This window comes from Myxine glutinosa, chromosome 12 (assembly GCF_964187855.1).
Source record: "Myxine glutinosa chromosome 12, kmMyxGlut1.1, whole genome shotgun sequence".
In the NCBI taxonomy this organism is placed as follows: Eukaryota; Metazoa; Chordata; class Myxini; order Myxiniformes; family Myxinidae; genus Myxine; species Myxine glutinosa.
The window spans coordinates 14,634,047-14,647,787 of record NC_136272.1 but is presented as its reverse complement, the minus strand read 5'-3'; the positions used below and the strand labels follow the sequence as shown (position 1 = coordinate 14,647,787).

Genomic DNA, 13,741 nt, shown 5'->3' with positions numbered 1-13,741 from the left:
AAACACGTTCGCAAGGCTGCAGAGTTTCTTCAGGATACCACTTTGTTAGCCCAACTGAGTGCTGGGGACATGGACGCAAGAGAGGCCAAGTACCATAAGAAATGTTTGACATCCCTATACAACCGCGTGAGGGCAGCAAAAAAGCTTGCTGAGCAAAGCCAGAGCACGGTAGATGTCATTTCAGCAATAGTCCTTGCTGAACTGGTAACGTACATAGAGGAAACTGCTAAAGAAGAAGACACTGCTCCTGTATTCAAGATGGCAGACCTCACCAAGCTCTACACAATGAGAATGGAACAGTTCGGAGTTGTGCTGGAAACACGAGTCCATACAACCAGACTCAAGGAGCGTATCCTGGCACACTTCCCTGATCTGCAGGAGCACAGGCAGGGAAGAGATGTCCTGCTGGTGTTTCAGGAAGACATTGGCAGTGCATTAGCCAAGGCATGCCAACATGATATTGACAGTGATGTTGTGCACCTGGCACGAGCTGCAGGGATTATAAGGAAGGATATGTTCCAGTCATCTCAGCCTTTCAATGGGTCCTTCTCAAACAAATGTCAAGAAGAGTCTGTGCCACAACTGCTGCTGACAATGGTCTCCATGATTTTAGAGGGCGCAGGCATCAAAGATCAGGCATGTCAGTCATCGGCATCGGCGTCTGTGACAATAGCTCAACTTCTCAAATACAACAGTGTGAAGCATGAGAGGAGAGGTGCAGGCACAGACGTACGACACAGCATTAGTCAAGAGACTCCTTTGCCAATATATCTTGGCTTGATGCTTCATGCCCATACGAGAAAGAGGGAACTGGTTGACACATTATCTGGACTAGGGATCAGCATTGCCTATGATAGAGTGCTACGGATCTCTGCAGAGCTGGGGAACGGGGTCTGTCAGCGCTTTCGGGCGGAGAAGGTGGTCTGTCCCCCAAAGCTCCGCGGTGGAGTGTTCACCACATCAGCTGTGGATAATATAGACCACAATCCCAGTTCCACGACAGCACACGACTCCTTCCACGGAACTGGTATTTCATTGATACAACATCCAGACTATGACAATCAAGGCACAGACCGAGGTATTGTCATCATCGGGGGTGTCTCAAATGTCAAGACTGTGGAGGACCTTCCACGGTATTACACAGATGTACAACCAGTTAGTTCACTTGCCAAAAGCCACCCTGTACCAGCTGGAACCCAGGCGTCGCTGCAGAGGAATCCTGCACAAGCTGAACTGGATAAAGAGAAGAGGTGGCTCCAGACTGTGAAGGATGCATGTGACAGTGGTGACACACAGAATCCAGGAAACATTTCTTGGGCTGCACATCACGCAGAGAACCAATCGGCCAAGGATACTAGTATCACAGTCACACCCACTGCCTTGCTTCCCCTCTTCCATGACCAAGCCCACTCAGTGGCAATGATCCGCCATGCCATGGATGTCGTGAAAGCAGCGATCAATGAGCTAAACCCTGGACAGATACCCGTCGTCACACTGGACCAACCACTTTATGCGATCGCCAAGCAGGTGCAATGGAACTGGCCAGACACACATGGTGAAGATCTCTTTGTGGTCATGCTGGGTGGTCTACACACAGAGATGGCAGCTTTGAAGACAGCAGGAGACTGGCTGCAAGACAGCGGTTGGACACAGGCATTGGTTCAGGCAGAGATAGCAACAGCTGGCACAGCAGACTCCTTCTTGCGTGCAGCTCACGTCAGCCGTACAAGACGCGCCCACCAAGTAACTGTTGCTGCCCTACACATACTGCAGCATCGTGCATATGACATATACAACGAAAGAGCAACTGCAAGAGGTGAGGAACCATTGGAGTTCGAGGCATGGTGTGACCAGAGAGCAGCGGCATGTCCACAGTTTCAGTACTGGGCCACTGTACTTAACCTGGAGCTCTGTATACTCCTCTACATACGTTCACTGAGAGAGTCCAACTTCGCGCTGTACATGGACACCCTACCAGAGCTAGCTGCATGGTTCGCTGCATTGGGCCATATCCACTATGCTCGCTGGTTATCAGTCCACATCAGGGACATGGTTGGCATTGCAGAGAAACACCCAGATGTTGCTGCCAAGTTCCATGCGGGGCACTTCACATCCAAGAAGACTAGGCATGCTTTCTCCGCCATCTCCCTAGACCAGGCTCATGAACAAAACAATGCCACGGTCAAAGGCGATGGCGGGGCAGTGGGCCTAACTGAAAATCCAAGTGCCCTTCGACGGTGGATGGTGGCTGGCCCCGAAGTTGCTCGGGTCATCACAGAATTTGAGACCTCACAGCAACTGCGCCAAAGGGGAGAGCACACCCACCACCACGAGCAAACCGACAGTGTGCAGAAGAAGTTCGTCCAAGATGTCCGTGCACTGACAACAGTCATCGAAGAGATGGGCAGCCCCTTTGAAGAAGAAAGCACAGATTTGCTGGTCCTGGGCACACTGGAGATCTTGGGCCCAGCTGTTGTAGATACTGTGCGTACAGCTTTACAGATTGGGAGAGATCAGTTCCATTAATTTGAGAAGGAACGTCTGGGAGACAGATCCAAGCCACTCAATGATGTCATCAAACGCAACAAACTCCCGTTGTTTTCATCCATCAAGGTCAAAGCTGCCCAGAAGAGCAAACAACAAGTAGCCTCTGCAAAGAGTGATTCAGAGCTCTTCTCCAGACTATACATCGCATGCCAAACCAGAGATGGGGGTCTCGAGCAGTTCTTCAAACACGAGAACAGCGCACATCCGCCAGCACTCTCGCAAAATGGACAGCTCCGCTTTGGTTCCAAAGCTGACTTGTTGCAGCCCTTAGAACAGCTTGTCGAAACAAAGTCGGACCCACCACAAGTATCTTCTGTGATCCTCGATGGAGCTGTAATAGTTCAAATGCTGAGCCCAGGCCAGACCAAAACATTTCTTGACTATGCCACAAAAGTATTCGTTCCATACATTATGTCACAGCTTCAACATCGATCTCGTCTCGATCTAGTGTGGGACCGCTATGCAAAGTCAGGCAGCCTGAAGGCAACTGCAAGGACCAACAGAGGCAAGGGAATACGCAGACGTGTCACTGGCTCTGCCCTCCTACCAGGCAACTGGCACAGTTTCCTCCGTGTCGACGAGAACAAGGAGGAACTCTTCAGCTTTCTGTCTAAGCAGGTCACGGAGTCCATCGATGTGCCAGACAAAAAGCGTCAGTAAATCAATTTCCGCCATCTTGAAATCCAATATGGCGTCAGTAAATCAACTTCTAAGTAGAACCATTCAATTCCTTGACCTCAAGTTTGTACATCCAGACACTAAAATCAAGGCTGTAGCTGGTATAGAACCAGAAATATTTGTAATTAAAGATTTTTAAGCCGCCATTTTGAAATCCAATATGGCGGCCACATTGGGGTGAATTCCAAAGTGGTTCCATATCTGAAAATGTTCTCCATATAATATTCTATCATTCTGCCAAATTTGGTGCTTCCATCACAAAATGCACAATTGGTTTGCTATGCCGCTGCACTACTACAGCGGTATTCTACGACCTTTAAAATCATTATTGTATTTAAATTGAACTAGGGCATGCCCGTACTATATATAAGCTAGGACGTGCCCGTACGTGGGTGCCCGTTCCTTGCCAAAAAAAAAAAAAAAAAAAAATTTGTGTAGGGGTGTGTGTGTGTAAACATCCTAGGGCGTGCCCGTACGTGGGTGCAAAAAAACATGCGTGCAAACAACAACAAAAAAAAACTTTGAAACCACGTGGCAGTAACGACCACAGAACCCCCCTCCCTCTATTTACATGAATGGTTTGGTCCATTCGCAACGACCACAGAACCCCCCCCTCTATTTACATGAATGGTTTGGTCCATTCGCAAAGCCAAAGCGAACGACCACAGAACCCCCCCCTCTATTTACATGAATGGTTTGGTCCATTCGCAAAGCCAAAGCGAACGACCACAGAACACCCCCCCCCCCCCTCTATTTACATGAATGGTTTGGTCCATTCGCAAAGCCAAAGCGAACGGCGAACGGCTAAATCGCCATAGCTCGGTAAGTACTTGTCCGATTAATTTAAAACCTTGAAAAGGCACATCCTCGGGTCCCCAGCAATATACCTGGCAAGTTTCAAGTATATCGGACCGGTAGTTGTCGAGAAACAGCGGTCACAGACAAACAAACGTACAAACGTACAAACGTACAAACGTACAAACGTACAAACGTACAAACGTACAAACAAACACACAGAGATTACTGGAATTATAGATAGATTACACCCTTGAACACTGTGTGATGTCTGGTTTTCTACGAACTCTCTAGTTGTTTAAGTACGGGGGTTAAAACATGGGGATAATACTTGAAGGGAAAATCGACACATGCACAGGTCAGTCCGTGCAAAGTCACAATATGGAAGACGTACCGTGGCTGGCAGGATTGCCTCGACTCCAGTGGTATGCACACTCACATCTAACCTCTCTGTCCTGGAATCTCAGCCAAGCTACAAAATGTCATCCTGGTGTCTCGCAGGCATGGTGATTCATCAACGTCTGTGCCATCCTTCGGATGGACGTTAAGCTGGGCGTCCCGTCTGCCAGCATCAGTCGGTAGACGTTAAACGTTCCATTCCGTCCTTTGTGAAGAGCAGGCGAGTTATCACTGGCACCATGAACAAATTACAAATTCCTACCCCAACCTACAGAGGGCATTGCATCAGCAGCACAAATCGTGCCTTCAGGCAATGATACTTCTCTCAATCTTGTGCTGCATAGGAAAGAAGAAGAAGAAGAAGAAGACATACCAACAGCTCTTCTGGAGATTGTGATTCAATTTGAGTGCCACAACAATGTAATGCCAAACATTAACTGGAACGTCACTCTTAGACGTCGCAAAGTCGACCGATATGCCCACATTATTTCATAATTTTACATACTTGTACTAAGTTTGATTTAAATCCCTTCACCTGCTCTTAAGTATAACATTTTTACCTGACATGACCTCTGACCTTTAATGCAGAAATTTTATCAGTTCTCGTCTCTGCATCATAATATGTACTTGTACCAAGTTGGTTGGTTCACAAGTTAGGGCAGTAACAGAATTTTTTTTTACTGAACGGGATCTCTGACCTTTGACCTCTTGAGCCCAAAATCGAATAAGTTAATCTATCTTTAAATCATTATACATACTTGATCTAACTTTGATTTAAATCCCTTCAGCCATTCCCAAGTTATCGCAGCAAAGAAAACCTATGATGGACGCATGTACGGACAGCCGGATGGAGAACCCGAAAAGATAATGCTTCTGGCAACTCCGTCAGTGAATGAAATGAATGAATGATTTTTATTTTTTTTAAGGCCATTTTTCCCCACTAGAGTGGGGGTTAGCCTTGCGGGCCCCATGACAATCATGGTTCCCTTTTTGAGGCATGTTTTTATGGCCGGATGCCCTTCCTGACACAAACCGTTAGTTGCCTCTTATGATGCGCAGGGATACGGTGTACCTATTCTAAATTGTGGCACACATGGGCACATTCATCCCAGCAAGCTGGTACTCAATTTGCCGACCCCGGAAGGATGACAGGGTGAGTCAACCCCCCTGGTGTTAATTCAGCGATCGACCGGGATTCGAACCCAGGATCCTAGGATCCCAACCCGGCACCCTAACCGCGAAGCCAAACCGTCAGTGGAGACATAAAAATACAAACTGAAAAAAAATTAAGGCTGCTGGTCTCAACTTTGGCATTTTAGGACATCATGATATTCACAAAACAAAAATAATTGAGTCTTAATCATTAATCGATTTGAAACCCAGGATACGAGCACAATAAATTGATGATCCCAAAAAGGGTTATTGGTCGATTTGGAAAACTAAACTGGAAGCAAATTCAGTCCTGGGTATAATGAATGAAATTAGGTGTCAGTGTAATAACTTTCCTCGGTGTCCGTTAATAAATTACCAGAATCACCTGGGTAATTTCCACCCTGGAAGTTGATCCCACGATAAGCCTGGTGTTGGCTTAGCGGTTAGGGTGCCGGCTTGGGATCCTAGGATATTGGGTTTGAATCCCGGTCGATCGCTGAATTAACACCAGGGGGGTTGACTCAGCCTGTCATCCTTCCGAGGTCGACAAATTGAGTACCAGTTCACTGGTAATTCCCTGTGTGTCACAAAAAGGACTGACAGGGTTGGCGGCAGGAAGGGCATCCGGCCATAAAACATTGCTTCAAAAAGGGGACCATGGTGCCCAAAAAAGGCCAACCCCTGCTCTGCGGGGAAAAATGGCCTCCAAAGGTGGTTGTATATATATATGTTGATCCCACAACTTACGGTGGCAGGAGACTTTTGAGCAAAGCGTCCGCACGGTTCCTTTCTATCTCCAGTTGGTGCGTACGCTCCATCACCACGTCTTGCAGGTGTTTGGCATAACTCTGTAGTTTGTCAATCATGCTGTCCATAATGTTCGACTTTCTGGTGAGAGAAAACAAATCGTTGCACGAATATCCAAGGACGAAGAGCATCCCATTTTGAAAACATTGAGCAAAGGAAGCGATTTCAAAAACATGACGTCTACCCATGTGGGATGGTGTTCCGCAAGATAAGCCGGATGCTTTTAAAGCTGGGCCTCTCCAACGGTGACTCGTTCCAGCAAGACTCCACAAGGTTCTTGATCAAGTCAGGACATTTGTTTGTGACTTTGGGTCTCACCAATTCACCCGCAAGTAAAGCCGACACAATGGCTAAAACGAAAGGAAAGATCACTGCATAGAAGGAATGTGCCACTGTGCCACACTGCATAGTGCCACGTGCCCATTTAACCATGACATTATATATATATATATATATATACATACATATATATACTGTATATACATATTACATATATACAGTCACGTGAAAAAGTAAGTACACCCCATGTAAAGTTTTGACTTTTTCAACATATTTCAACATACAGCGATTTGATCTTCATTTCAACAATATTGATAGATAAAGGTGGATACAATATAACAACTATCATGAAACATTTACATTTTGTAGTCCATTGTATAATTTAAATAAACATAAATGCAAATTTCGCATGTGGAAAAAGTAAGTACACCCTTGGCTCTAATAGGTGGTATTGCCCCTTTTGGCAGAAACAACCTCAAGTAGGCATTTCTTATAACTGTCTACCAGTCTCTGACATCGACTGGGAGAATTTTTTGCCCACTCCTCCATGCAGAATTATTTCAGCTGTGCGATGTTTGAGGGTTTCTTGCATGCACAGCTCGTTTCAAATCCCCCCACAACATCTCGATGGGATTTAGATCCGGGCTTTGACTTGGCCATTCCAGAACCCTCCATTTCTTTCTTTTCCGCCATTCCTTGGTGGATTTACTGGCATGTTTAGGGTCATTGTCATGTTGCAAAGTCCACCTTCGGTTGAGCTTCAACTTTCCGACAGATGGCCTCACATTATCCTCAAGCACCCTCTGGTACAATGAAGAATTCATAGTGGATTCTATGATGGTGAGCTGCCCAGGCCCTGATGCAGCAAAGCTGCCCCAAACCATAATATTTCCACCACCATGCTTTACAGTTGGTATCAGGTTCTTGTGGTCAAATGCTGTCTTTGGTTTTTGCCAAACATGTCTTCTGGTACTGTGGCCAAATAGCTCTACCTTTGACTCATCTGTCCAGAGCACATTGTACCAGAAGTGCTGGTCTTTGCCTAGGTGTTCATTGGCAAACTTTAGTCTTGCCCTGATGTTTTCCTTCTGGACAGCAAAGGCTTCCTCCTGGCACACCTCCCAAGTAGATCAAATTTGTGCAGCCTTTTTCTAATGGTAGACTCGTGCACTTTGACATCCACAGTGGCAAGAGCTACCTATAGGTCCCGTGGTGACATTCTGGGGGTTCTTAGAGACATCTTTCAGCATCTTGCAGTCTGCTCTTGGGCTGAATTTGCTGGGGCAGCCTGGCTTGAACAAGTTGGCAGTTGTTTGGAATCTTCTCCACTTGTAGATGATCTTCCGGACAGGCGAATGATTGATTTCAAATTGTTTGGAGATCTTTTTAAATCCCTTCCCAGACTCGTAGGCAGGGGCACCACCAGGGATTTTGGGCCCCATGAATAGATATCGCAATGGGCCCCTATGAAGCACGTGCGCACATTTTTACCTAATGTTCTGATAATTTTTAGGGCCCCTGTCAGTGCAGGGCCCTTGGAATCATCCTAACTTTTCCCCCCCTTATGGCGCTCCTGCTCGTCGGCATCTATAACCTTCTTTCTGAAGGCCTCAGAGAGCTCTTTTGATCTCGGCATGGTGACACCGCACACTTCAACAACAAAGAGAAACCAAACTAAATGTCTGAGATTTAAATAAGATAGGTTCCTCCAAGATCCTCTCTTACGATGTTCTAATCATTTGCACCTGAGCTGGTGCAGATGATTCTAATTTTAGGTATTTGAAGTAGTGATAAATGTAGGAGTGTACTTACTTTTTCCACACGCGAAATTTGCATTTATGTTTATTTAAATTATACAATGGACTACAAAATGTAAATGTTTCATGATATTTGTTATATTATATCACCTTTATCTATCAATATTGTTGAAATGAAGATCAAATAGCTGTATGTTGAAATATGTTGAAAAAGTCAAAACTTTACATGGGGTGTACTTACTTTTTCACGTGACTGCACATATATACACACACACTCGTGGGGTCACCCGTGGGAATACCACGGGCATGGACGTCTTCATTTAGTTTAGATGTTGCACATTCAGTTTTACAAACTGTCAGTGTAAATACTGCCAATTTATCAGATCCACAAATAATGTAATCTACACAATGTATTTACTTCTGATAACATGTGAATGCATGTGCAATGTGCATGCACATGGGAAATACATTTTGAAATGTGTAATTACATCTCATGTAAAATATGACTTCAAGGGCTCAAATCCTCATTCCCCCCCCCCCCCCCCATCCCTCCCACACCACACACACACACGGGGGAGTGGGTCACACCACACACACACACGGGGGAGTGGATCACACTACACACACACACACATGGGGGAGTGGGTCACACCACACACACACACACACACACACATGGGGGAGTGGGTCACACCACACACACACGGGGGAGTGGGTCACACCACACACACACCGGGGAGTGGGTCACACCACACACACATGGGGGAGTGGGTCACACCACACACACACACACACGGAGGAGTGGGTCACACCACACACACACACACGGGGGAGTGGGTCACACCACACACACGCACATGGGGGAGTGGGTCACAACACACACACGGGGGAGTGGGTCACACCACACACACATGGGGGAGTGGGTCACACCACACACACACATGGTGGAGTGGGTCACACCACACATACACACGGTGGAGTGGGTCACACCACACACACACGGGGGAGTGGGTCACACCACACACACACAGGGGAGTGGGTCACACCACACCCACACGGGGGAGTGGGTCACACTACACACACATGGGGGAGTGGGTCACACCACACACACACAGGGGAGTTGGTCACACACACACACACACACACACACGGGGGAGTGGGTCACACACACACACACACACGGGGGAGTGGGTCACACATGCACACACGGGGGAGTGGGTCACACACACGCCACTCCCCCGGGCAGACGTACCACAGAATCACCTTCGGAGAATATATATATCGATTTTTTTTTTTTTTATCCATCGGCTAATGTAATGGAGTTATATCCATCGTAATGTAGCCACACACACTCACATAGACATACTGACCAGACAAACACTTAACACAGCCACTGCCGTCACTTTCCGGGATGCTCTGAGTACATTCACTACTGTCATTGACACTATTACCCTCTGGAGTGAGGCCACAGCCATGAAAAAGTTCATCTTCTTCATTGCAGATCATATGGTGGAGGAGCAGGCCGAAGCTGTACACGTCACCTTGCTGCGAGCCAAGGGGAGGTGGACATTGTTGCCGAAGAAGTTCTGGGGCGGTCCACAGGAGGTCTGTGGTGTGTGGATCAGGAATTGGAAAGGGAAGGGAATAGTGCGGTCACATTCAACACTAGACCGAGTAAAAGAAGGTGCTTTGAAAAAGGCAAAAACTAAGGTTTACATGAAACTGGTCACTCAGGTTGTTTTCAGTATTCTTTACAGTTTTCAATTCCACCCTCAAGGGGAAGACACAAGTGCAGAGGTTTCAACTATTGACTGCATCAGAGACCTCTGTCATCCATCAGATCACAACATTCAATCTGATGCCATCATTAATGGCGGGTGATGTAAACGAGGCATTGTGCTTTCTGTATCATTCCAAAATACGCCATTTGTGTCTGTCCGTCTGTCTGATGAATTTCTGACGCCAATACATTCCGTCCTTACTTATCCAATCTCAACCAAACTTGACAGGATGACGAAGGGTTACACAATGAAGGTTGTAGCGCATTCATTTGCCCCCCTCCCCAAGGGGGTTTTCTCCCCCGAGCAGGCTTTCCCCACCATTGCTGTCAATGGCGTTGCGTGTTGAGGTGTATATCCATATTAAGTTAGCTTTATCGTGGCGTTTTTCCAAAGAAGAAGATTTATCGTGGTGTTTTACCAAAGACACTATTAATAACAAAATTAATGATAATCGCATATTATTAATGTTATTACAAAACAATACGAATACTAATAATGTCCCACTTCCCCAAGGCGTTTTTCCTGCAGTGATAATGTGTATAAATAGCTTATAGTAATAAACCACAAACACATATGCTTAGCTTTTTAAACAGTCGCTAATGCTGTTTATAACACTAAATGAAGAAATTTTGAGGAATCCCGACATCCGTGAAGTGAGGTTTACTTACAGAACTGAGCGAAGATCTACTGTACTCTATATAACCCATAATTGTTGGGTTATTAACATGGCCCTTTCTGCCGCTACCGTGGCATTTTTCGTAGCGAACTTTTGAAACTCGCTCCTGCTGTTTGATACGAAACTGAAAGGGAAAAGCTCGGGTTGTTCTCCTTTACCAAGCAGCTAGCTAGTGCTTGCCAAGCCAGCCGTTCCTTAACAGTTTTGAATGGAGTGCTTGCTCGAATGCTTAAACCACTTGGCGATCTCTCCACAAGAAACGTGGTAAATGAACACACACCCAATATTCTTGAGACCCGACCATAGATCGATTGTAATCTATATACCTGAAATAGGAATGACCCTTTCTGCCCCTTCCGGAGTCTGCGGGTGTACTAGTTCTTCAAATTTTGTAGCGTCACCTGCAGGATATCTCAAAGAGTTGTGGACGGATTCGGCCGAAACTTGGTGGACAGGTTGTGTGTGTGACAAGGAAGAATCGATTCGATTTTGGTGAAGATCTGAATATGAATTCGGATATGAGAATTATTTAATTTTCTAAGTGATTCTTCACCATTGGCAGATAGGGCCAAAACCGATACATAGCAGGATATCTGAAAAAGTTACGGATGGATTCGGCCGAAACTTGGTGGACAGGTTGTGTGTGTGACAAGGAAGAATCGATTCGATTTTGGTGAAGATCTGAATATGAATTCGGATATGAGAATTATTTAATTTTCTAAGTGATTCTTCACCATTGGCAGATAGGGCCAAAACCGATACATAGCAGGATATCTGAAAAAGTTACGGATGGATTCGGCCGAAACTTGGTGGACAGGTTGTGTGTGTGACAAGGAAGAATCGATTCGATTTTGGTGAAGATCTGAATATGAATTCGGATATGAGAATTATTTAATTTTCTAAGTGATTCTTCACCATTGGCAGATAGGGCCAAAACCGATACATAGCAGGATATCTGAAAAAGTTACGGATGGATTCGGCCGAAACTTGGTGGACAGGTTGTGTGTGTGACAAGGAAGAATCGATTCGATTTTGGTGAAGATCTGAATATGGATTCGGATATGAGAATTATTTAATTCTTTAAGTGATTCTTCACCATTGAGCGGAGGTATGCTCTCTACTGAGTACCGTTCTAGTGTGGACTGTATTTCATAAGTTTTTTGAAAGGAAATAGTATATTGTTTGTTGTTATGAACTAAATCTCTCTCTCTGACATGAACCAGACTCTTCACAGAGTGTCGGTGCCACAGGAGCAGCTTTCTCAGCAAGCGTTATACTGGGTGGTTTGCCATTGCCTTCCCAGCAGTAGTTCGGGCAGGAATTTGTAATTTGTTTGTCGTGCCGGTGATAGCTCACCTACTCTTCACGTAGAACACCGTGCGATCTTTAGCGTGCCCCTACCAACGCCGGCAGATGGGATGGCCAGCTTAACGCCCATCCGAGGGACGGAACACGCATTAATGAGTCGCCCCGCCTGTGAAACACCTGGGTGACGGTTTATAGCTGGGTCAGGATTCGAACCCAGGCGAAGCAGCTCAGACGCGAGATCAATATGACCGCACTGGCATCTTGCAGCCACACAACACCCTTATAGGATAGTCCATTTGCGATTCCCATTTGAGCAGATCCCTCAGGATAAGTCCTTTCTAACTGTCTGCGAATGCCTTTGTAACTCACATGTGTTAAAGTTCATTCATGTATCTGAACATCATTCCCAGAATTGTCAGCATTTGTACTCTCAACAAACGTTCAGGTTTTTACTGGACATACAGACCCACGGCCTCGTCTCTCTTTTCTCGAAGAGATGGGAGTCCATATCCGGTTAACATGATCTGCGAGGAAAAGGGCAGGATTCATTCCCAACAGTACATCATCATATAAAACTATGAACATTGGGTTGGGCTGAATCGTATGGTGTCGACAAGCCGATAACTTATTGCTGAAAGAAACACGTTACTTGGAGCAAGTTGTTCACGAGGCAGGTGGACGGCTTCAGATTGCCATGAGATTGTAGGCCTGACATGTGAATGAACAGCATCCCCTGCATGGCACAGGGAAGACATTGCATCATGGGACAAAGCCCATACTACTATGTGTACCATATCATACTATGGTACATGGTATCATGGCACAAAGCCCATACTACTATGTGTACCATATCATACTATAGTACATGGTATCATGGCACAAAGCCCATACTACTATGTGTACCATATCATACTATGGTACATTGTATCATGGCACAAAGCCCATACTACTATGTGTACCATATCATACTATGGTACATTGGTACATTGCATAATGGGACAAAGCCCATACTACTATGTGTACCATATCATACTATGGTACATTGCATAATGAGACAAAGCCCATACTACTATGTGTACCATATCATACTATGGTACATTGCATCATGGGACAAAGCCCATACTACTATGTGTACCATATCATACTATAGTACATGGTATCATGGCACAAAGCCCATACTACTATGTGTACCATATCATACTATAGTACATGGTATCATGGCACAAAGCCCATACTACTATGTGTACCATATCATACTATGTTACATTGCATAATGGGACAAAGCCCATACTACTATGTGTACCATATCATACTATAGTACATGGTATCATGGCACAAAGCCCATACTACTATGTGTACCATATCATACTATGGTACATTGCATCATGGGACAAAGCCCATACTACTATGTGTACCATATCATACTATGGTACATTGCATAATGAGACAAAGCCCATACTACTATGTGTACCATATCATACTATGGTACATTGCATCATGGGACAAAGCCCATACTACTATGTGTACCATATCATACTATAGTACATGGTATCATGGCACAA

The 13,741-nt window shown here is 45.5% G+C and overlaps 2 protein-coding genes across 4 annotated transcripts in view; both read right to left on the bottom strand.

Annotated features, from left to right (window-relative positions):
• Positions 1 to 12,636, bottom strand: part of LOC144888489 (guanylate cyclase 2G-like) — a 30,982-nt gene extending 18,346 nt beyond the window's left edge. For 2 of the 3 annotated variants that reach the window (XM_078766508.1, XM_078766509.1), the window contains exons 1-4: positions 12,228 to 12,636; positions 9,866 to 10,021; positions 6,563 to 6,728; positions 6,319 to 6,459 (exon numbers count right to left, since the gene is read on the bottom strand). In XM_078766508.1, coding sequence (XP_078622634.1) covers positions 6,319 to 6,459; positions 6,563 to 6,728; positions 9,866 to 9,920 — 362 coding nt within the window. In that variant the 5' untranslated portion in view covers positions 9,921 to 10,021; positions 12,228 to 12,636. Of the gene's footprint in view, positions 1 to 6,318; positions 6,460 to 6,562; positions 6,729 to 9,865; positions 10,022 to 12,227 lie in introns of those variants that run through there. The other variant, XM_078766510.1, reaches the window with a different exon arrangement.
• LOC137437271 (guanylate cyclase 2G) overlaps positions 12,629 to 13,741 on the bottom strand; it is a 42,095-nt gene continuing 40,982 nt past the window's right edge. Inside the window, exons 14-15 of the mRNA XM_078766359.1 lie at positions 12,829 to 12,912; positions 12,629 to 12,703 (exon numbers count right to left, since the gene is read on the bottom strand). Of these exons, the coding sequence (XP_078622485.1) occupies positions 12,629 to 12,703; positions 12,829 to 12,912 (159 nt within the window). The remainder of the gene's footprint in view (positions 12,704 to 12,828; positions 12,913 to 13,741) is intronic.